The sequence below is a fragment of the Petromyzon marinus genome, chromosome 30 (assembly GCF_048934315.1).
Source record: "Petromyzon marinus isolate PM22_M1 ecotype Great Lakes invasive population chromosome 30, UKy_Petmar_22M1.pri1.0, whole genome shotgun sequence".
Lineage (NCBI taxonomy): Eukaryota > Metazoa > Chordata > Hyperoartia > Petromyzontiformes > Petromyzontidae > Petromyzon > Petromyzon marinus.
Window position 1 is genome coordinate 3677009 of NC_133696.1, and position 25587 is coordinate 3702595.

General features: G+C 45.8%; 1 protein-coding gene across 1 annotated transcript; it reads right to left on the reverse strand.

Annotated features, from left to right (window-relative positions):
• Positions 1 to 2917: 2917 nt before the first annotated feature.
• LOC116947475 (V-type proton ATPase subunit S1-like) lies at positions 2918 to 21685 on the reverse strand. The gene is made up of 10 exons (XM_032963274.2): positions 21131 to 21685; positions 16008 to 16131; positions 14387 to 14464; positions 12628 to 12830; positions 12102 to 12142; positions 11765 to 11850; positions 10777 to 11051; positions 9652 to 9702; positions 8763 to 9000; positions 2918 to 7315 (listed from the first exon to the last, which is right to left on the reverse strand). Exons 1-10 carry the CDS (start codon positions 21238 to 21240, stop codon positions 7106 to 7108), a joined length of 1416 nt encoding a protein of 471 aa, XP_032819165.2. The 5' UTR covers positions 21241 to 21685; the 3' UTR covers positions 2918 to 7105.
• Between the last annotated feature and the right edge of the window lie 3902 nt (positions 21686 to 25587).

The following is a 25587-nucleotide window of genomic DNA, read 5'->3' on the forward strand; positions in this document are numbered from 1 at the left end:
TTGTTGTTGCTGCTGCTCCATCTCCACGGTGGATGTCCTCTCGACCGTGTCCTCCTTCGGCTGTCGCTCTCTGTCGCGACTTGTCGAACCAGCGGGCTTACTTATTGTTTTAACCTACCGTCCATGTGATGATGTCTCTAGCTTAATGGGTGCGTTTCTCTAATGCGCGTGCTCCTCTCCCCTGTCCTCTCCCCTGTCGCTCAATGCAAGTGTAGATATCTATTCACCCATATCTGGGTGTAAATTCTGCACATCTAACAGCACAGTGATATATATCTATATATACCATCTGCACTGTTTAACAGATGGTATATATACCGTCTGTTAAACAGTGCCTCGTGTTGGTATTTCTTTTTTTTTAACGTCTGGTGCGTCGACAAAGCGGCGAGTTTCTCAGAATTGAATTTGAGCTCAATTGTCACGACAAGCCGGAGATGGGCACAGCCGTTTCACAATGTGCCTTGCGAGCATTACAGTGAGGTGATTGTAGACCTACGTCGGCCCAAAATATCCCACAAGTCACTGAGGGCTTAAGGCGCCAGGGAGCAGGCGGTGAGACGGGAAGGATGACGGGGGTGGAAAGGGCAATGCATGTGAACAACACGGAATGCATTCCAGCAGCAGCGTAGAGCCTTAACAGGCTGTAGGGGCAAGTGCTGTTAGCGAGCACCTATGAAGGCCGGCACGGCACACGAAGGGGCGGGTGGCCATAACCGCGCTCGGCCACCTTTGTCTCCCCAGTAGCGATGTTTACACGCCGCACCAGGTACTCATTTGAGGCTGAGTCGACTTAGGGGAGGCCCATGACCGGTTCAGATAATCGTCACTGGTGTTGGCCGTGAGCGGGGAAACGAACCCGGGTCACCGGGTTCGTAGTGCAGCGCGCTAACCGCTGTAACCGCTGCACCACCGCTCCCCCCCACACACAGAGACACGTACGTGTACGAAAAATAAGCGAAGCAAGCGGAAGAGATGGTGAGATGACGTCGTAGAATTTGGAGACCAATTATTGGCCAGGAACCTCAGGAACGAAACAGCATGGGGAAGACATTAACCCAGCAGTTGGAAATCGCAGTCTCACAACGACAATGCACCGTTCATTTGTCAATCCAATGCTAAATAGGATGTGACCATACTTCCCCACACCAAATAATTATTATTTCACCACGCTGGTTCAGTGCAGCTTGAAAGTGGTGGGAGGGGGGGGGAACGTACCGATGGATTTTACTTTACTGCCTTCCGTTGCCCAACATCGCCACCCACGCCTGCTGTTGTTGTGTGCGTGATGGTCAACCATCAAAGCACTGGCTCGGCTCAAGCCTGCTTCGGCTTGACTCCGATTACACTGGTCTGCAATGTTTTAGACGTCGTCTGCTTCAGAGATGAAATGTGCTGTTTATTATGGATTTTGATGTGCTGAATTAAAATATGACAGCCCCCGCACGTGATTATCTGCGGGGGGCTTGTAGGGTCTGCGAAAACTCCCATCATCCACGCCCTATTTATCCGAATCATGTGTTTTTTTCCCTCCATCCTGCATTGCCGAATAACTTCCTATTATCCACAATATTCTTCACCGATAAGCGGTGGGTCAATTATTTATATTTTCGACGATTATCCGCCTGATTATTTTCACGGATAAGTGGAGCCAATTTGTTTATAACATCGCACATAATAGGATCAGCGACGTTCATTCTACCACCCTTGTACCCCCCCCCCCTCCACCGCATCGCTGCGAATAACAGGAGTTCTACTATAGAGGGCCGGTGTGCTTCACTTGTCGTCACGTGTGTTCACATTCCCAGCCGCCTCACTCGTGGTCATACCATCGGCTCTCAATTTATCTCTGTCCGTGTGTGTGTGTTTATTTTGTCACATGGGGGAGCGGTAGTGCAGCAGTTATCACGCTGCGCTACAAACCCGGCCACCCAAGTTCGATCCCCGCTCACGGCCAACACCAGTGACGATTATCTGAACCCGGTGCTGGGCCTCCTCCCCTAGGTCAACTCAGCCTCAAATGAGTACCTGGTGCGGTGTGTAAACATCGCCACTCGGGAGGCAAAGGCGGCCGGGCGTGGTGCTGGCCACCCACCCCCTCGTGTACCGTTCCGGCCTTCATAGGTGTTTGCTAACAGCACTTGCCCCAACAGCCTGTTATGCCTATACGGGGGATCTTTGTCTTTGTTTGTCACAGGCCCACCTGCTCAGGTGTGACAGGGCAGTACAACGGCTCTAGCTCACCCCCTGCTGACTGTGGCGGTACTGCACTAAAGACTTACACATTATACATTGATCGCTTAGCACCAGGCATGTAATGGTAACAAAACATTGATTCATCTAGAAATATGTGTTTAAGAGAAAAACTATTTTCATTACTATAGGGATAAATGTATGAAAGCGTGAGCGACAATCCAATGGAGCGAACACAACGACACAAACGAGACGTACAAATGGGAATAAATTATTCGGCGAAGATGAGACGCAAAATAATTGGTTGTTGAACTGAAATTGCAACTGGAATTGTGGCAATTCGTGGACTCTTTGGGGCTGAATTGTTGGTATTGTTGACAGGCATGGCATCTTGACTCAGTTTAGCACGACAACATTTAGACTCAGCAAGAGATCACAAACAGCGAAACCATTTCTAAAATTAAATGACCATTTACGTTATGGGGGAATGGTTGGAAGTGCAATATGGACCCGGCTTCCAGAGTTCGATTCACCGGTTACGGCTAACATCAGTGGCGAGGGATACCCGAAGCAGTCCTGGACCTTCTGCTTGGACGAACTTGTAGTATGGTAAAACACCCCTTTTTCTTCATGGGGAGGCCTTGATCCAGCAGTGGATTGACAAGACGCCTGTACATTGTTGTTATGTTAAAAACACACATGTGGTACTGAAATACAATTGGCTTGCTTGCACAATGTCATGGGAGTCTTTTATTTATGTAATTATATTCACATACAAAGATCTGTCTTGTTAGCATGGTATAAGTTAATACTTGTCAAAGTGCATACTACCGAGTTACATAGGGGCAGCCCTGCAATTGCTTGCTCATGCCACTGCTAGTGAAATGACTTCCACTAAAGACAGCCGCTGAAGATGGCATTTGGACTACGCTTCCATGTTGGCCAGACAACTTGGGAGGCGGTGGAGGAACCCGCGCCTTACCCCCACCACGCGTGACCGACTGATCAGCCCCTTGACACTGTTGGGTGGACAGAGGCGAGCGAGGGGGGGGAGGGGATTTAAGAATCTTGCACCGTGGTTTGAACCACCATGTCAGGTGATCAAAGTGAACCGCCGACTGCAGTGTAAGTTGAGCATTGCTCTCCGTTACACCGTGGCAGCATCCCCCAAGTTCCAAAATCCCCGCGCCCCAATAAAATACGACAAGATGTACATGTATGTAGATTTTTTTTCGCACCATAGGTAGCCAACCGTGCTAATCGGATATATTCCGTAGTATTCCTTCTCCAATCAATTACCATGAATAAACGATCACATTTTGATCGGGCTTGTTATGTTATATTTTGTCCGGTTATGATTACGTATTTACAACATTCATGTAGTTAGTGCATAAAAGCAGGGCAAAATGTATCCAACCACAAGAGTGGTTATATTTCGATAATATTCCTTCACCAGTTAACTTATATTTGCATCCCACCACCACGCCTCCCAAAAAAATGTACTTGAATTCAAAGAATATGTTAATGATTGGGCAAGTAAGAAGACTAGTCCACCAAGTACATGCTTGTACAATTGTATACACTTAATGAATAATAATAATCAATTTTCCTTCTGAGAAAAATATACATTCAAATTACTCCAAATTAACCGGTTTAGATTTGTTGAAAATACTTATTTTAAATCGCAAACATCACTGGCATGTGGAGAAAATGTATCACCGTAAAACACCCCCGCTGATCGAAATGTATTCTAACCCTGCGACGAGAGATGTGATGCTAAACTGCCGTGAATTTAAAAGCCAGTTACAGCATCTAGTATATATACAATTAATTCGGTACAGACAAAATGACAACACAATTTCCTACCGTGATCCCGGTTATCAACGTTGTTGGGGACATGTGTGTGGAATTTCAAGCTGACGAAAAACCGAAAATAAAATCCACACGTAGAAACAGACGGATTCAACGGAGATTTTCTGGTTTAGGTGTGGCAGGTTGGTTGAGTTCAAGTAACGGCTGAAATTTTTAGGCAAGGTCCATTCCTGGCACCGCCACTGAAATTGCCATTTCATTTGCAGCTGTAACGCATATATTTCTGTTTCTATTTAAGATCAAATTCACCACATCCTCGGTAACTTAAGGCACGCTAAGGTCCACTCCCCCATGGCTCTGCAGACATTCGTACGTTGATTCATAACAGAGTTTTTTTTTGGGGTTCGATCGCGTAAATATATAAATGTGTCGTTAAACCCGCCACCACCCGACACAGCCAATTAGTAAGGTTTGTCACGTAAACAGAACGTGCCAACTCATTACAAATACAGCACACCGGTGTGTTAGAGAACAAGGCCGCAACATTTACAATCTGAGTACGACGTTCCGCCAGTAATTACAACTAGCTTCATCAGGCGACAGACAGATATGTGGAGAAATCCTGTTTCGTTCCTTAAATAGAGAGGTAGATGTGATGACATCACTTTGGAGCCATGCTTGAGTGATGTGGGGGGGAGGGGGTTTAACGAAACATTTATATATTTACGCGATCTAACCCAAAAAAAACCTGTATTATGGATGATATTGGTCGCGAAAGCCTACGTGTTAAACTCGTACATTTATGTTTCAGCGCCCACTGATTTCCAAAGCAGTTGTCAATGACGTTTGTGAAATGCTTGTGGTAATTGCGAGTGCGAATTTGATGCACACCACGTCAATAAATAATTTGCCCTTGCAAGTAACACAAGAAATATCAGCAAAATTGTTTTGCCCCGCACATCTGCATCCTCCAACCAATGGTATAGTTACACCCCCCTCAAAGAAGGAACACAACACCGTTATTGCCGTTACACTCACGCACGCCTTGGCCGATGTTCAATTACAATCAAACGATCTTCAGCACGGCATTTGGTGCCATCTGTCCAGCGTGGCTGTGTACACGGGAAGGCTTCCAAGTACAAAAGGCATCATTCTCGTTCGACCATAACTGTTGTTTTCTCCAGATTATAATGATGCACAATTTTCCCCGTGTATGTTAAAGCAACAGTTGGGGGTATGTGTCTTGCAATCCGGAAAATGTTTTATTACATTGTTGAGAATCATCTTAGAGAAGATAATTCTTCCACAAGACGATTATCCAAAGCAATACATTACAGTTCAGTAGACCGAAGACCATCACCAGCCATTCTGTATGATATTCTAGAAGACACGGCTCCCCATTTTAAAGGACCACGTTCGTAATGGTCATGCGGAAGACGTACCGCATTCTCCCGGTAATAAAAAAGCACTTCACTGTTTTCAAAATGACACGGAGAGTTGTGGCGCATCCTGCTTACCCGAAAAATACGGGATGTGTTCTCGAGTTCAAAATTGGCAGCTTGTCAAAGTGAGAACGTGTCTGTCCCCACTCTCCAGGTCAGGTTACCCCGTCAAAATAAAAAAAATGCATTTTGGGAAGAGGGATTTTTGTTTCGGTTTTTTGTGTGCAGATTTGTGATACATCGTTTTGCTTTTCAAGTTATAAGCAGAATGTACGTTGAACTTCTTTCGCACCATGCGTAGCCAACCATGCCAAACGGCAAAACACATGTAAACACATTAATAGCATGATAACCAAATAATACGATGGTAAAGTTCAAACTGAAATTTCACAATTAGTAATTTCACACGTAATATTTAACAGAGGAACAGCTGCTAAATTGGTATGGTTCCACCAGGAAATATATAATTAATTATTACAAATCAAGAACAATTCTTGCACAACGCATACGTGTGGGAGACTCGTGTATGGTGTGTTTAATAATCGCAATAATAAATGTCCTGAAACCGGTAAGATCCATAGAGAGTCTCCAGACTCTTTTTTTCAAGATGGCTCCATATTGGGTCGTTTGACCAATTCAATTCCTATTGAATTGATTTTCACACCTGATGATGATTTCTTGTGTTGCAGTCGAAACGTCGTGAGAATTTAATTGTTTTATATTTTTATTATTTTATTGTTTCCCTTCTACGTGACTTTACCGAAAGAACCAAGAATATGAATCCCTGCAGTCACGAAAGCTTTAAATCAAAATTCAATTCAATTTCATTGCAGATCTGCCACCCTCCACCAACGCTTGGCTGCTTCCCACGACAAAAGCGGCATTACCACCCCACTACGAGGCCACAACACTTCCATAGCTGTCAACCCATATGGTTTACCCCGTATTCTTGTACAGGGAGATTGCGTTTTCAGGCCCATACAGCGTACAGCCGTTTCAACACGGGCAAAAATAGTTTTCGTCTATTTGTTTGTGTTTCTCCCTTGTGATGGGATTTTGTAGGATGAACGTTGAGATGTATAACGGTACGGGGTGACCAATACGGTCTGAATTGGTCTGTAATAATGTAGGGCACTGATAAGGGATTGACCGGTAATGCCCTTCTCTCACGGATTTGTTCCCCGCGCTACTCGACTTTGAGCTGCCCTCCCATTGTCTCCTTTGAAAAGTTCTTACAACCTTGAGATCAATTTAAATAAACATTAACTTTTTATCTATTAAACCTTCAGCAGTGCTGTTTGTTGCTGGTTGTCCAGCATTTTGGCATTGGTGGAGTTTGGGGGGGGGGCACATGGTGGTGGAGGGGGGGGCAATGCCCTGCCCAAAACTGGACACCTTTATGAATTTATTTTCAGTAGTTTAAAATTAAGATAAAAAAATAAATTAATTGTATGCACCCGTGATTCCTAACGTGAGGGACAAAGCGAACCCCTGCGCCCCCCCCCCCACCCCACCAAATATAGCGACCAAACTCCGCCTGTGCATTTTGGGCATTTTGGGCATGTGCCCAGCAAACCACGATGACAATAAGCAGAGAGAGAGAGATAATGGCTCCTGGACCATGCTGCCGGTGTTACCGACCAATCACGGTGGCCATTACATCAATCGCTCTGGGAAATGGCGAGCGCGGGCCCCTTGGGGTCGTCAAAGCGGTCGAGCGTGGTGATGGCGAGGATCTTCTGCACGCCGTAGGTGAGGATGAGGACGAGCACCGTGCTGGACACGAGGAACATCCAGATGGCCGGCGTGAAGAAGCTCGCGCAGTCGCTGGCGTAAGAGAAGCTCGAGTTGCCCACGTTGAAGCCTTGGATCTGGGCGAGGGGGGCGAGGGGAGCGAGAGGTGGGGGGGGGGGGCACACGGAGGATTTCACAATTAGGGGATCACATCAACTGCGTAGACCATTAGCGTAACGAGCGTGGGGGGGCAGGGGGTGCCTTGCCCCTTCCCCCGTGGGCAAAGCTACGAGTTGGGGCCCCCCTTCGACATGCACCATGAGATATGTTGTCAACAACAAAACAAAGCCTTATTTGAAATGGAGCGCTCCTACAGCGTGAGCACAACGATGTGATTAAGCAAGAGGAACAGCGATATATATATCCTAGGTGCGACCGTGCGAGACAAATGAAATATCGGGGCCCAACCTGACTGGTTGCCGCATCCCCTGAGCTGACAGTGTCGTTACGTCACTGGCGTACGGAAGGAAGCGATGGGAGAGGGGGTTCACGATGATCAATACTCGCGTCGAATTGTTCTGACTACATGCTTGGGCGGAGGGGTTGGACTTTGTGAGATAGACGTGGCAAGAATCACGGGCAGGGACACAGAGGCAGACACAGAAATACAGAGACAGAGAGAGACAGAGAGAGACAAAGCCAGGGAGACAACACGAGACCGACGCAGGGAGATAACGGGCACCCCTCTTCACCAGCCCGCACCAAAGCAGGGTGCTGAAGCATCGTCAAGCAACGGCCCATGACCACACAGCATGGGGAGGCCTTCATCCAATAGTGGATTGACAAAGGGCGGTGATCACGATATAGTCTTCTCCGATACCAAGGTTCTATGTAAACCCACGGGTTTCTATCAGAGATTTGTTCACGAGGCCATTCAGATTTACAAACACAGACACAATTTCAACCGAGAAGATGGCTTCAAATTAAGCAACCATTGGAAAGATGTTCTAAATCGAACCAAACGTTAAAGGAATTTTTAATGGTACAGTATGTTCATTCAATTAGTGGCATCCCAAACTCTCACGGTGGTGCTAATGTATTTTTGATGCTATTTGCGAGCTTGCACAGCTTTACATTATTATGCTAATTCCTTTGTCTAGGCGTTTTTTTCTGTTTACCCACTCACAGCTTAAAGGAGGCGACCTGCGCTTGACTTTCTTCACTCCAATGCTGTCCTCTGGACAGGTTGGTCCCTTCACCTGATGAAGGCCACTTGTGTTGTGGCCGAAACGTCGTGATTTTTGTTTATTTTTTACCTACGCGACTTTACCGAATAGAACCAAAGAGTATGGATCCTTGCAGTCACGAAAGCTTCAAATCTAGAATCGGTAACATTCGTCGATACTACTTGATTAATTGCGCAGATTATAATAAGTTCTGCAGCGATTGGGCGCGGCAATGCTTATACATTACCTTACTGAGAGAGATATGAATATAAAGCGCCCTTACCGTGCTACCGGGTCAGGGAGGACGGTGTCAGCCGGCACTAAACGTCGCTGGCACCGCCGCTACGCCGGCCCTCACCTGGAAATCCTGGAAGGTGACGGTCCACATGGAGGCCAGTGGGTTCGCGGCGTACAGGTAGCCTCCGTAGTAGGAGGACGAGCTGAGGAACTGGCAGTGGTAGGAGAAAGCCTCGAGCGACGAGATGTACGTGGTGTTGAAGACGGCCGTTTGGTTGACCGCGTACTCCACCTCGAAGGATGTTACGGAAAACCAGTTCTTCTTTGTCACTTGGTAGTACTGGTTTGTCATGTAGAACCTGCAAAAGCAATTGTGTGTGTGTTTTTTAAAAGTATAACATGTATTGTGATATTGTATCCCCGCACCTCCGATTAGCAGGGTCGGCTACGTACGGTGCGAAAGAGGTTCACTGTACGTTGCTATCCGACTCTTGCGTATGTGCAATATTTTCGGGAGAAGAATTCCAATGCCGAGGTCTGCTAGCCACGACAAGACTGGCGTCGGGAGAGATATCGTGTTGGGCAATACTTTTTTTTACAGAATTTTTGAAGAATGTAATTAAATTATATAATCGTATCCATTCTCTATACACTATTGGTTGATGGCTTTTATTGCTTCTTGTAGTTTTGTGCATCTTCAACACAATTGTATGTCTACACATGCAAAAGCAGCATCGCTCCTAACCACCTTTATATGAAACACATCAGAACCGACAGCATGAAAGACATATTTGCATGTAATTTTTTTTTGCTATAAATTTTGTTCATTTTTGCAAATGTTTCATACGTTTGCAATTTTCCTTTCTAAAACGTATTTTTAAAAAAATCACGAAACATTTTTTCATCAAATACATTGGAAAGTTATTGTAGGATTATTATGACTACAACAAATATTTTCACCCTGCTGTAAGCAAATGTTTATATGCTTTAAAGAAACCTTGGGCACTTACCGCAACTTCAAGTAAGGAAATGTTGATACGTTGTTATACGTTAAGGAGAGACTGTAACAAAATTCATAAAATATGGTCAAGCACAATGTATGTACGTATGCTCATTTATATGACATTCATTTGCAGCCCTCTGAAGACCTCCAAATGCCATGGCAGTTGCATAACCATACTTCACCACACTCATCATTGAGGGTTGGTGAAGGGGAGTGCTCAGGACGGATTCAGACGTCACCCGCCGCTGATGTCAGCTGTGACCGGGTGCAGTAGTTGGAGACACTGGGGTGGACCAGTGGCTCAGTGGATAGGGCAATGCACTACGAACACGGTGACCTTGAGTTTGAGTCTTGGCCAACGCGAACATCACTCGCAAGCAACGCTTGAAACGGTCCTGGACATCACTCCACCAAACCAACACCAACCAGCTTGGTGAAGTATGGTCATACAACCCTTCATAAATGACGTCACGCGATTTTTGACGATTTTTGACCCCCCCCCTCGTCACATGGCGTCACAAAAAGTGAGACCCACCCTCAAATATGACGTCACTAAGCTCTGCCCCCCACAAAAAAAACATGTTTCAAATCGCTTTAAACTATTGTCATTGTAGCGCGTATTTAATGTGGCGCTGCACTCTGATGTTGTAGGAGAGAACATTTATCAAAAAGTCTATTTAATTAAGTAGAACGTGTTGTCTGTATTTATTTAAAGTTGCGCATTTCTATGTGACGTCACATTTCTCAAACCCCTCCCCCCCTCGTCACACATCGTCACAAATGTCTGACCCCCCCCCTCCCCCCAGGTGCGTGACGTCATTTATGGACGGCCCGTATGACCGACATGACATGGGGAGGCCTCTCATCCAGCAGTGGATGGGCATAGGACTGTAAATTATGGTTGCTTAATAGATCAATTATAAACGTATAAAAAAACTCGAAAACAAATCTAATTCAGTTTTACTGTTTGCAATACAAATGCATGGACGTTCGCAGAATTGTGCGATCTACGCTTCGCAGGAGCACAGACGATGGATCGATCAAGATGCCCATTTCACGACAAAGGGTCAAAGCGCCAAAGGGAAAAAAAACCCCTCTTTCGCGAAAAAAGTCTCAAACACAACCAACGTACGTGGCGTTCTCGCTGCTGCATTGGGAGTCACTGAGGTTAACGGTCCTGTTGTTGAAAGTCAAGTCCGCCAGCTCGACATGAACCGCTTTTCCACCAACCGCTTCAGTATACACCAGGGTGATGTTGGACGCCCAGAAGAGAATGCAGCTCCCGTTGTTGCTGCTGTACGCCAGGGGCTTGTAGATGCCCTGCGTGACCGTGGAATCGACCGCCAGGAGCTTACGTCCCCTCGACACGTCGGAGGGGTTACCCAGAGACGCTGAGCTGCCAGCCACCTGTACGAGCAGCGAACCAGCGAAGGCAGAGACGTGAGCTGGCACGCTGCCTAATGGTCACTTCTTTGTACGTATGATTTTAAATAAAACCAAATACACAGTGCAGTACAACGTCGCATATCCGACCATCACGTATGGCCCCCCTCGCCGCCACCGCCCCGGGTAATTAGCCGCTCACACCCAGCGCAGAGCCTGCGACATCACGTGCATCCCTCTATTTAAGACTGACACAGGAGAAGGATGTCTCCACAACTCTGGCTGTGGCCTGATGAGGCTGGTTGTAATTACCGGCTAAACGTCTTACTCGAATTTTAAATGTTGTGGGCTTAACTCTCCAACACAACGGTGTGTGCTGAACTAGACACGAATTGGCATGTTGTGTTTACGTAACAAACCTTACTAATTGTCTGTGTCGGGTGGTGGCGGGTTTAACGACACATTTATATTCATGCAATCTAACACCAAAAACCTTTATTATGGAGAGGTTCACTTATCTGACCTCTTTATTGAACTGCCCACACCTCATTTATCAGATAATTGACATTGTACTGTGTGTATGTTGAACTTCTTTCGCACCGTACGTAGCCAACGGAGGTGCTAGGGGGTGGGGAAGGACAACAAACTAAACATAAAAAGTAGCTCTAAATAAATGTGCATGAGTGTTATGCTGCAACGAGCAGAGGTGGGTACAAGAAAGGAATGTGGTGCTTTACCCTGGAAGGCCTCAGCGCAGTGTAAATTGCTGTGAAATTGATTCCACTGGACTTCAGGGTAGCCAGCGTATTTCCAATGATCTCGTCTGAAGAGAAAACAGTAACATAACCATCGTAAACCACGTGGCAATAACATTAAAAACACATGCATCCAGTAAACACACGTTATCACTGTAATATAAACTACTTTGCCGATTATTATTATTAGTATGTTGGTATATATAGGTATAGGTTCACATAGTTAGGTAAAACAATCATATCACAGTAGTTTATCGAAAGCTTCTAGTGCATTGTTAAGTCTGGTAACATATGCATCGGTAAAATAAAAACCGCGTACCATTTTCAGCGATAGCCGCTCGTCTCAACGATGCAGAATCACTGCGGGATGGGAAAAACAAAGTTATTTTATTCCTGCAAGCCGCATTATCACAAAACTGACACACAACGTTGGCCACTATAAAAATAAATAAATATGATTAACTTTTCATTTTAACACGTAGGCTTTCGCGACCAATATTATTCATAATAAAGGTTTTTGGGTTAGATCGCAAAAGTATAAATGCGTCGTAACCCTCCACCACCCGACACAGCCAATTAGTAAGGGATTTGTCACGTAAACAAAACGCCAATTATTTTACTACTTCGTACTCAAATTGTAAATGTTGTAAATTTACTCTCCAACACACCGGTGGGCTGAAGTAGTAACTAATTGTCGGTTTTTTTCGTGACAAATACCTTACTAATTGGCTGTGTCGGGCGATTCACTTTTATTTTTCGAATCTCTGAGGTCATTCGGGAGGGTCGGTTTTTTGGGGGGGTGGGGAGGGGGGGGGACAGATATTCAACGTCGCAAATTTACGTACCCGGCGGTGGCTGGCAGGCGGTAGACAACCAGGTTGGGCTGGTGTGGGTCAAGGTTGCTGGGCACTTCAGAGCGCCCCGGACCCTCGTCCAACTCTCGCCTATCTGGACCCAGCTGCTCTCGAGCAAACTCGACCACGGCACCCGCCGCCTTCCAGTCCACGGCCGGCAGGAACAGCTTGGAGGCAGCCCGAGCGAAGAGGGCCTAGGTGGGAACATCAACAAACAAAAAACCACGTGGCAGCACGGGGAAGGTTCAGGGGGCATCGGGCTTGCGTTTCATTCACGAGCGAAGAAGACGAATAATCATATTGTTTAATCAGCGCTGCGTAGGGTTTCCCGGTTGTGCCGTACTGCTCTCCGATGTGTTTTCGGGCTGTACCGCGTGTTGTCTGGCACGATGTCCGACGTTTCACTGGACGCGCTCAAAGCTTATTTCAGGGATGCGGCGCAACTCTAAAAGCAGTTTTAAAATCGGTTTTCGGGGCACCGTCTCGACACTTTGACCTTGTACATGGGCAGGCGGCCGTCTGCGCACGGGCTCCTCCTCGTACTACGCAGAATAACGGAGACAATCTTGGAATACCGTACATCAATTTAAAAAATATATTGTAAATCAGCCATCCATCAGTAGGTGTCGCTCGCTAACAATCGGTCTTGGGCGTTATCCCCCAGGTATGGTGGTGGCGCCTCTCGTAAAAACAAAAAGGCAGATAAGAATGATTTTTTTGGCTTCTGTATTTGGTGCATTCGAGTTGTGTGTTTTGAGCAGCATGACAAAAAAAGTAAGTATTATACCAAATGTTGATTTAAAGCTTTCGTGACTGCAGGGATTCATATTCTTGGTTCTTTCGGGAAAGTCACGTAGAAGGGAAACAATAAAATAATAAAAATATAAAACAATAAAATTCTCACGACGTTTCGACTGCAACACAAGCAATCATCATCAGGTGTGAAAACCACAACAATGATGATGATTGCTTGTGTTGCATTATTTTATTGTTTCCCTTCTACGTGACTTTACCGAAAGAACCAAGAATTTCGATTTAAAGCTTTCGTGACTGCAAGGATTCATCTTCTTTGGTTCTTTCGGTAAAGTCACGTAGAATGAGAATAAAATAATAAAATAAAACAATAACATTCTCACGACGTTTCGGCCACAACACAAGCGGCCTTCTTCAGGTGAAAGGAACAAACCTGTCGGGACGACAGAGCTACAATGAACGCTGCTAAGATTCGCAGCGTCTTTTAAGCTGGTTCAGAGAAATGAGGCACCTTGACAAAGGGGTTTACAAATCAAACAGGAGAATTTAGCATTGAAACAGTTGAGGGATTAGCTTGTGACTGGTCACAGAAATAGCTATGTTAAAGTCAAAGCCTACACATCCACAGAGGCACCTCGTACATGGACGCCAAAAGGGCTGCAACAACTCAACTATCATACAGTAAGCCGATGTGAAAAAAAACCTAAGAAGAAGAACCAAGAATATTATACCAAATGTTCTTTCATCTGTGAGAAGCTCCGGGATTTTAAAAACCCATCAATTCTGCAAGCAGACATGATTGTTATATTTAGCTATCCTTTCATAGTCGTCATTATTATTACTGAAGTGCTATTAGTGTATTACAAATGGTGTGTTACCAAAATCACAATTGTGATTGGAATAACAACGCAGTATTGTCAGACGACCAACACTGAAACCAGTATCAAATATATTACCCACGTGTTAACAAACACAGCATGCGAAATTATTAACTAACCTTGACATTTTTAAAGACACCCGTGTGTTTATCGCCATCGTGTACCGCTCCGTACTTTGTGAAGTCGTCAACGCTGAGCTGAAACACACACAAAGACAACAGAGGATACACGTGCACATGCAGTGCAGTGGGAGCGTGTTAGCGAGAGATAGGATACGGTGCGAAGGGATGTCAAGGTACATAGACTACTGTCACACAATTGCCACCAACATATGTTCACACCAACATGACGTGAGAACACTCCAACATTAATGACGATCGTGTGCATTTGGTCACACCGCTGTAAAATCTAAATACACCCCCAAAAAACCGACATTTGTCTTGCTTTCGAATCCTATTTTTCCTTTGCAAATATTTTTAATACCCCCTCCCCCAATAGTGTATAGGTACGTGACGTATATCAATGGGGTGGCTATTTTTTATTCGGAACCTGCCTGGTGCCATGATGTAATACCACCTTCAAGATATTTTTGTAAAAACTATGTATTTTAGCAAGGTGCATCTGCCCCAACACACAAGAGCTTTAAAGCATACGTATTTTTAGGACCGTCTTCAGCTGAGGTGGGTCGGGTGGGCCGGGTGGGTTGGATGGGTCGGGTGAGGCCAGTGGGTCGGGTGGGCCGGGTGGGCCGGGTGGGCCGGGTGGACCGGGTGGGCCCGGTGGATTGGGTAGGCCGGGTGGGACCGGTGGATCAGGTGGGCTGGGTGGGCCGGGTGGGTCGGGTCGGCCGGGTGGGTCGGGTGGGTCGGGTGGGGCCGGTGGGTCGGGTGGGCCGGGTGGGTCGGGTCGGTTGGGTGGGTCGGGTGGGCCCGGTGGGTCGGGTGGGCCCGGTGGGTCAGCTGGGTCGGTTGGGTCCAGTGGGCCGGGTGGGTTGGGTGGGTCGGGTGGGTTGGGTGGGTCCGGTGGGCCATATAGCCTAGGTCGATCGTGCACCACCAAATGTCATTTTAACCCAACTCCAAGTTCACTCAGCTAAGTGGTGAATCGCTAAAACGGTGCCCCCCACCCCCCCCCCCCCCATAACCACAGCTCTACTGAGCCCGGTCCCCCACCATGTAGCTGGAGCCAGGCCTGCCGAATTGTTGTTCTAACGTTCTAACCCCGTGCCCCTACTGGAAATGCGTGAAAAGGAGCTTTATACCTCATCGGATTCCTCCCGTGCAAATAGATATTCTGATTGTGATTATGTATACTCACAACAATGCTTTTTACAAATATTATTCTGTGGACAAGGGCCTCTAACCTTATCAGCCGTAAAATCCATCCCCCCTACACGTTGATGTTTATTGGACGCGAGTTTACGGCCCACTGGGCCGATTGTTGAGACATTTGACAGCCGGGCATCAGCGGTTTCCCCACGAGCATTGCGGTTAAGGAACAGGTGACGACGGTAAAATTATGACTCCAACTCAACGTTGGAAGCGTTCGCGTAGCAGTATGGAATCATGCAGCAACAACAAAAAAAACACGCAAAACTTTGTTGAGAACCCGACATGGCCACGTGGACTTTTCCTCAAACAGTTCTATACAAGGGAGATGAGCATCACCGCATGGTGTGATTGAGTTTGGGGGGTGGGGGACCACTGCAGTTGAATGTGAACGTTCAAAACGGCCGATCACCTTGTCCTGCATGAAGATGACGAGGGAGGAGCTGGGCTGGACGGCGTGGGACAGGTACACGGACAACTCGGACGCCTCCACCACATGGCCCGCGCTGGGTGGCTGGTGCCCTCCCCAGTCCATCCTGCAACACGATGGTGGTGGTGGAGCAGGAGAAGACACCAATGGCTAAGCAGCAGTGGAGGAGGATGAGAGCAAGGTGGTCGTGGTCGTACATGAGTCGTCAAAGCTTTACCTGATAACAGGGTGTGAGTCAGGGATGGATGTCGTGGCGGGTGTCCAGATACCCCCACCACCTAAAACGTTTAGAGGTAACCCGCAACATTTTTTGACAGAAATTCGTGGACTTTTTGAGTCTGCCTTTTTGTGTCTCTCAGCATGGTGAACAAACGTGCTGATTATGCTGATGACTGAAGCCTTAAATACACTGGAGGGCACCAACAGTAGACTCAAAGTGCCAATAGTTGCATAGATTTAATACGCAGTAGAGTATCGATTTAAAGCTTTCGTGACTGCAAGGATTCATCTTCTTTGGTTCCTTCGGTAAAGTCACGTAGAATGAGAATAAAATAATAAAATAGCACAATAAAATTCTCATTATTTTATTCTCATTCTACGTGACTTTACCGAAAGAACCAAAGAAGACACATTAGAGTAATTATTGTGATGTAGAGCTCGGCTTATCCGTGAAGCAGTAGGGGGGTCGAATCTCCACAGATCCCTTCAGTAATCTGATGAATAATCATCGCGAATAAGTCGCTCGTCGGACACCTCCAACTTCCACAGCGTCGTTGTGTCCCTGACAGAATCCCACCGAGACCAAACCACTCGGTTTCAAACTCGAGTGCACTTGAGGTTGGCCTGATTCCTCACGGTGCAGCTTGAGTTGGTAAAAATAAGAAAGACAAGAGTGGTACTGTATTTCCATTCTCACGAGTCGGGCATGTCATCGATATTTCCACTTGGTAGAAATTCAGATTTTGAATTCTGATTTCCTTTCACAAGCAAAGCACTGATAAAACACATATATACACGTTCGGCCAAACATCCCTCCCCGAAAAATAATCGTGAGACTTGGTGAATGATTATTTGTTATATAAATAAGGTACAAATACTTTTGTCTAGAGGTGCAAAAGCCCGGGCGTCCGATTGCGTAAACACCTCGAGTGGACGTTTCGTTCACGGCACTGTACAGTCGTGTGCCGTGGCCGGTGGCCAATCGGTTCGTGAACTGCACTATGAACTCGCCCAACTCAGTTCGATTCCTAGCCACGGCTAACGTCAGTCATCATGGTAATCACGATCATCAATCACGATCATCATCATCACGATCCATGGGCAGATAGCCCGCAGGCGTCCACTGCACATTTCGCCGTTTCCACTTTCCTCTCTGTCTTGTGCCACAAAGCAGTGCCACGTCTTTCTAACATCAGTGGCGAGTGATGGTAACTGAACCAGTGCTAGGCGCCTTCCGCTCCTCTTTATAAATCCACGTTGACCGGCGTGGTGAAGTTCACTCTAAAAGGCCCCGAACTGCAAGATGGCTTTGGGAAGCCATCATCTATCAGTGGATTGATTTATATTAAAAAAAAGTATCTGAACCTTTCTTCAACGTTGTCCAGTAGTTGTTTAAAGCAGAATACATTTAAGGGTGGACAAACACACACACACGCGTGTAATGTGTTTAATGCTAATAGGGTACACCATATCTTTAGAGTGCTCATTGGTGCGTGGAGGTCGGCGGGGTCACGATGTGTTCTAACCAAGACGGACGCTTAAGCATTGGCGTCTGTTGCTCTATAAGCAGTGGGGCTTGGCTTATCTCTCGACTCGATCGGCACTTCCACACGCCACAAGCGGCACGGGCTGCCCTCCTCCAGAGCTCACGGCAGAACCAGACAGACTGGCTGGACCCCCCCGTCCCCAACCCCTCTTGCAAACAATCCGCATACTCAAGGTCGCGGCGCCTGCCGCTCGCAGCAGTATAAACGGGCATGCCAGTTGATCGTCGTACTACTTACCGTACGACGCATACGTGTGCGATGCTGCCCGTTGTTTAACGGGTTCGCCGTCTCGGTTCGATCTCCGGGTGCGGCAGTTGAATCAGTGGTGCGTTGTTTATTAAAATATCCCCCCCCCCCCGCCAATAAAAAACCTCTGTTCCCCGCAGCATTATGATGTGGGCACACCGTGCCGAGTCGAGCGGAAGGTCACGACGTTGTTGTTGGTTGGGTAAAATGTGGACATTCCCAAAAGGGATTGCCATCCTCGCCGGGTCGGACGTGAATAGTTGGGGTGAATTGGCATGGTCTGGTTTGGGTGTCGGGAATTGATTGATAAGGAGACGTGGGGAGTTTGTGTTCTCTTCCCTGGTGGCGTTTGACCCGCTCAAACACACGCTGCTGGCAAATATTCATCTGCGTGGCTCTCGAAAAGGTGGATGAAATGGTGTCGTTGTTGTTGTTGATTTGTTGCAGAGAATGAACAAACCCCTTTCCTTTTCGTTACAAATAATCGACTTGTTGACGTACGCGTGGTCCATCGGTCGGATGATCTACAATTCGAATGCTTTAACGGGATAGACGAAAAGCCCGGACGAGATATCCCTCACGTGTCGCTAGCGCCTGAGGTGGCATTAACTTTCATGGTTACAATTTCTATATATGGCCAGTAACCACGAATTGTGTCGTAACCATTTGGGTTGTATAATTCACTCTCATTCACCATTTAAGAACACACACCTGTCAACCCCTTATCAGTGCCCTACCTTATTACAGACCAATTCAGACCTTATTGGTCACCCCGTGCCCCTATAAATCTCAACGTTCATCCTACAAAGTCCCATCACAAAGGAGAAACACAAACAAATAGACACAAACATTGTTTTGCCCGTATTGAAACGGCTATACGCCGTATGGACCTGAAAATTAAATTTCCCTTTACAAGAATACGGGGTAAACCGCATGGGTTGACAGATATTTGACGACTAAAGTTTAAATCTTAATTGAAAACTATTTTTTTTGAAGTTTTTGTGCGCGTGTTGACTTTGTTGTCCTTCCCCACACCTCCGATTAGCACGGTTGGTTAAGTACAGTGGGAAAGAGGTTCAACATACTTACATACAAGGTATGCTATATTGTGTTGTACAAATGTCTGCCCTAGTACAATGGATCAGGGTGAGGGACGCACGGAAAGTATCCAGGTGAGAGACTCAATGGGGTAACCAGGTGAGTGGCCATTAAGATAGGTCGCTCACTTCGCGTGCGAGAACTGAGGTGAAAGGAGTCGATGAAGCAACTTTGTGTCGTACACAAGTTATTTGGTGATACAGTACTGCGTAGGCAATTGATGCACAATTTAAACCGAGAAGATGGATTCTGGCTTAGCAATCATTGGAAGGATTTGATAAACCATTTCGGGTCTTAATTAATTGATCACGCTTAAGGTGGCTTTCAGACCGCATCCATTATTTTTCGTCTCCCCCCTCCTCTTTTCTGAACATAGATAGACTCGTCCATCTGAACAAACTGTCAAATCGCTCTCCGTGGTGCTAACGTTAAAAATAACCGCCACTTTTTTTCTAATTTTCTTGTTGTGGTTTTCACACCTGATGATGATTGCTTGTGTTGCAGTCGAAACGTCGTGAGAATTTTATTGTTTTATATTTTAATTATTTTATTGTTTCCCTTCTACGTGACTTTACCGAAAGAACCATGAATATAATTGATGCACTGTCAAAAAATATATAACAAAGCAATTCACACGTTCGTCAATAACAGTACGGTATGGCGACAAAAGCCCACGCTGATCAATCTGAAGCTCAATGATGTAGACACAACGCCAGTCAAGGAGGCCTGGCTAGGACCAATGCATCGTGACACCTGGAGAAACATTTGAAAATGGACTTTGATGGCTTTGGTGACGAATACTACGAAAACGAAAAATCGTACAAAGGATGATGTTATATTTATTTTTTGAAATGGTATGTCATCTTGAAACTATATATCACGTATTTGTATCTTCATTCGTTTTCTTTTAAGGCAGTGTTTGGACGGACATGGTGAGTGTTGTGTTGCACACAGACACGATTAGAGTTTACATTTAAAACAAAACAAATCAGTCTTTTTTAAGTATTTGTGTTTTGTATGCCCCGAAGATTGTGCGCGTTTGACATTTCAAACACAGTTGGATATTTTTCTTTTATTACGTCCCACAAATAAAATGCTTTTAAAATGAAATTGTTCTTCAAGAGAGGAGCAAGGTACCTTGGCCTATCATACAGCAGCAATTCTAGATTTGAAGCTTTCGTGACTGCAAGGATCCATACTCTTTGGTTCTATTCGGTAAAGTCACGTAGGTAAAAAATACAAAAAAAAATCACGACGTTTCGGCCACAACACAAGCGGCCTTCATCAGGTGAAGGGACCAACCTGTCCAGCGGACAGCGTTGGACAGGTTGGTCCCTTCACCTGATGAAGGCCGCTTGTGTTGTGGCCGAAACGTCGTGATTTTTGTTTTAATTTTGTACCTACGTGACTTTACCGAATAGAACCAAAGAGTATACACACAGCAGCAGTTTATCAATACGAACTGATTCTTGTAATAGAAGTCACATTAGTGACCTCACAACTGCTGAAGGTTGTCAATTCACTGTTGCGGGGGATGAGGGATGGCACAAGCGGTTCGCGCACTGCACGATGCAACCCACAGCATGGGTTTGATTCCTGGACACGGCTAACATCAGTGAGCTCGTGATACATCACTAGCTAAATCACCAACTCGCACTGAGCGTCGCGGTGAAGTATGGACACACACACACACACCCGTGACTTTAACAACGCGGGGTCGAGGCCTTAACCCAGCAGTGTGTTGACAAAGAGTAGAAATCCTGCCCATGTGTCTCGCCACGATTATAAATCACTCTCCGCCGAGTCAACATCTTGTCTGAAATGAATCGTGTTAAAATAATAGCCTCCGAGGACAGACACGCGACGGTCGGTCAAGCTTCCTTGAGTGTCGAGATTATTTTTTTTTAAAAGAGCTCAGGTTTTTTGTTGCACACCGCTGCATGTCAGGGTTTGTTCACGGGGGGTGGGGTGGGGGCGGGAGACGAGGCGACTCACCGCTCGTGAGACCAGACGAGTAGGGGAACTTGATCCACGGACATCACTCCGCGCAGAAACAGCAACAGCAGCAGGCCGAGTGAGGAGCATGCCATTCTTATTTCTCTCATTCACTCTGTCACGGGCTCTCTGTCTGTCTGAGCTCAGACTGTCCCGTCTCTCTGTTAGCGTGGCTCTCTGTCTTTGCTGTTCTGTTTCCCCTGTCAGCTGCGTATTTCTTTCCTTTCTGTGAAACTTGGCACGTCTGTCTGTTAGCTCGGTGTCTTTCTCGCTTATTCGGCGTTTGTGTCCTGTTGGCCTTGTCTGATCTCTCTGCCTTGTCTGCCGTGCCTGCCCGGTCTGTCTATCTTGCTCAATTTATCCTACGTCTCTCTCTCTCTCTAAGTCACTCCACCCTGTCCACGTGAGTCTTCTCTCACTCGATCACCTTGCAACCCCCACCCCCCCGCCTCCTCCTCTACCTGTCCGCCAAGCGATATCGCCGTTCTCTGCTCTCTCCCCCGGCTTATTTTCTCCAGCGCTCACCCCACACACACCTCAATCGGCCCTGCCAGTAGCCTTGCAAGGCTTATAAAGCAGCAGCAGCGTCGACAGGTGACGCAACTGCCCCATTCGCCACACGCGCACGTGCGCGCATACGAGATGATTGCAGTCGTTACCGCTCCAGCCCAGATTAGGGCTGATGGTAGCAGCAGCAGCAGCCACCCGTTGTTGTGCGACACACACACGGCTCGCGCGTGGTTCTGATCTACAAGAGCCAACAATGCTCGTGTTACTTTGCACACACACACAGAGAGAGAGAGAACATTTTAATGGCTTTTGGTGAATGTTTTGACTGTGGATGCGCTGCTCGGCAGCGTCGCCCGCTGTCATTCTTTCTCTCGTTCGTTTCGAAGGGAATATGAAGGCAGGTTTCTGACTTCATTCATTCCAGAGCAGCGGTCAAGTGCAGCTCGGCATGGCCAATGGAGATGCGCTTGAGTGGATATTTTGGTTACGGAATAGAAAACAGTCCGCGAAGCGTGAACGAGAAAATGTTTAGAATCTTTTCTTTAGGCGGTATTACAGGTAATGGTGTAAAGTTCATCTTGTATAATGTATAAAAGTGTGTGTAACATCCAGCCAGCTTGCTATCGGAAGGTTGCAAATTCAAATCCTGGTTGAGGATTGACTCAGCCCATCATTTCTACAGGGATGATAAAATAGGTACCACTTTGTGACAAAGTCAACAGTGGCTGGGCTGATTTGAAGCTTTCGTGACTGTCTTCTTTGGTTCTCTCGGTAAAGTCACGTAGAATGAGAATAAAATAATAAATTGATAAAATAAAATAACACAATAATATTCTCACGACGTTTCGGCCACAACACAAGCGACCTTCATCAGGTGAAGGGACGTGACTGTCTGGTAGGACAGCGCTGGAGTCTCGTCCCTTCACCTGATGAAGGCCGCTTGTGTTGTGGCCGAAACGTCGTGAGAATATTATTGTGTTATTTTATTTTATCAATTTATTATTTTATTCTCATTCTACGTGACTTTACCGAAAGAACCAAAGAAGATGAATCATTGCAGTCACGAAAGCTTTAAATCGAAACTTTCGTGACTGCTATGGAGAGACTTGCCCCTGTCCTATGAATGTGGTTTTCCACCACTGGCTCACGGCTGTAAAGACGATGAGCGCCATCTGAATGGTCAATTGCCAAGTAAATAACTTTGATTTTATTTGCATTGTGTAGACTTATCAGCTCTTGTTCCATGTCCTTTGCCAACGGTGCATCGTTCTGTTCCATATAGCACAGTGCAAAATGCGCACCGATTAAAAACGTAGCCCAATTGGCTACGTACGGTGGGAAAGAAGTTCAACATTTGTTGCATTACATTACCAAATACACATTTTTTTCAAAAGCACTTCAACCTGTTCTTCATCACCTCAGAAGTCTTGTTTAAATCTGGGTTTACCTTTAATAATAACTCACCTGGACACGCACCTCCGATTCCTCCTCACCTCCAATTGGCTACGTACATCGGAGGCGGTGCGCATAAAAAAAACATTTTTTTGTTGTTCAAGAAAACTTGTTGGCTGTGACGTTTTTTTGGTTTTGCCGATGTTTATCTTGAGCGCTTTTTTCGCAGCCATCTCCCGTCTCTCGGAAGCACATTTGCATGGACGAATACAATGACACAAAAACAGCAAAGTAAGCGAAGACGTGTGGAGAAAGGAGGGCAATGCTTTGAATGACACCAATAGAAAGACGAACAATGGTATCGGAGAGCATGAGCAAGTTGGAGGACATCATATTGCCCGCGAAGACGGCCAAGTCCTGGGCGCAATTACAGACAAACAACTACCCAGCAAATTTTGATTTGGTGACTGCTTGTGTTGCAGTCGAAACGTTCGTGAGAATTTTATTGTTTGATATATATTTTATTATTTTATTGTTTCCCTTAAACGTGACTTTACCGAAAGAACCAAGAATATGAACTACCCAGCACTCGATTGCCAAAGGAGATTGGTAAATATTTGTTGATTAGAATGATCGTGTTGTCTTAATTGTTTTGCTCAATGTGCCCTTTTATAGTTCTGATGTAAGTCTCAGAGTCAGCAAAAGGAGATTCAGTTGCATTTAAATGCTGTTAAAATCCCAATTGTATATCCTTTGGTCAGGAATTTACTATTGAATAAATTAGTGTATGGACACACACACACAGAGGGCATGCTTTACCTTTTAGCATAGACAGGTGAGGGCAAAACAGTTCAGATAAAATATAAACTGGTTTATCAAGTCATGTTTTCTTCTTATCGCTTACGTCCCAGGGTTGATTTGAGGATTTAGAAACAAGTAAAGTGCTCGCAACAACCGCTTGAGCCAAATCGGACACTGTCGTGTATGTCTCGTTCGGGAGCATCAACCACGAGCACCACATGAAACTCCGGTCGCCATCCTCGGCTCCTGGCTGAGCCATCGAACACAGGCGGCGGTCACCGCATCGTCATCGCGCGCTTGCAGATGCGCTTCAGCGGCCGTCTGGAACGCTCTTCCTTCCGATATATTCGCAAGCCAATGGAGATTTGCGCTTTTAAATCAGATATATGTAAAAAAAACCCTCCTTTCTTTAGAACTGCCATTGGTGATTAGTTTATTATCCTTCCCCCACACGTCCGATTGGCGTGGTTGGCAACGTATGGTGCGAAAGAATTTCAACAGAATACACTGTTAAATACACCACTTTGAAGTGATACCTATTGTACACTTTTAAAAAGGTGTAGCTGTGGCCAGGTGGTGTTATAGGTAGGTCAGATTTAGCAACCTTCGTTTTAGTACATGTTGCATTTCTATCCGTCATATCCTCCCCATCCCCCCTTACCATTTAAGCGTCCACAGCCAGTGAAGTATTTGTGTTGAGTCTAACTGACGTGTTCTCTTGATGTTCACAAAAACGACTGTTTCACGAAAGGTGACGCGTTGTCTAAGCTCACGTAGATACACTCAATTATTGACTGCAGCGAAGCGCTTTGCCCGTGTTTAAAGCAGGTTGTGATTTTATTTTTGTTCATAACTATATCTGTGCGTGGTAAGAGTGTATGTGACTTGCAATCGGAAGGTATTAAGTTCAAGTCAGTCAAGTTAGGATTCAGCCCTTCATCACCCCACTGTCTATAGAATAGTACCACTTTGTGGAAATTCACCAGTACAGAGTAGTTGTACTGAATTATCAATAGACAGAGGAATGTGAAATATCTTCAATCGCTATCTTCCTTTGCTTCTTAATGCATAATTCTCCTCTCTCTTCTTCACACATCCGATTAGCACGGTTGGCTGCGTATGGTGCTGTACATACATCTAGAGGCCGACCTTAATTCGCTTTCGGTTTTGGCGCCGAAAGTTGGCAAATGACCTCTTCCGGCATCGTTTCTCTTTCGGCTGAAGCCAAAAAGATTACTTTCGGTTTACTTTCGGTGTTAGCCGAAAGTTATTTTTTTTACTTTCGTTTACTTTCGGTTTCGGCCGAAAGTTAATTTTTTACTTTCGGTTTACTTTCGGTTTCAGCCGAAAGTTAATTTTTAACTTTTGGTTACTTTCGGTTTCAGCCAAAAGTAAATTTTTAACTTTTGGTTTACTTTCGGTGTTAGCCACAAGTTAATTTTTAACTCTCAGTTTACTTTCGGTTTCGACTGAAACCAGAAATTCAGTTTCGGACGGCCTCTACATACATCTCTTATCACTACTGTATTATATCTGTTGATAACTTCATCTCTCTGCTGTCTCTCTTTTACCTTCTCTGGCATTGAGGCATCTTTATTACCCCCCTCTCTCTCTCTCTATCCTATAACACTCTCCCTTCAAGTTCTTACTGCGTCTTTCAACTGTCGCAATCAAACGCTTTTAACTTCCTGTAATTTAGATATCATCACGGTTTGACATTTCTGCGGAGGTCAAATGTCCATGCCATTTGAACA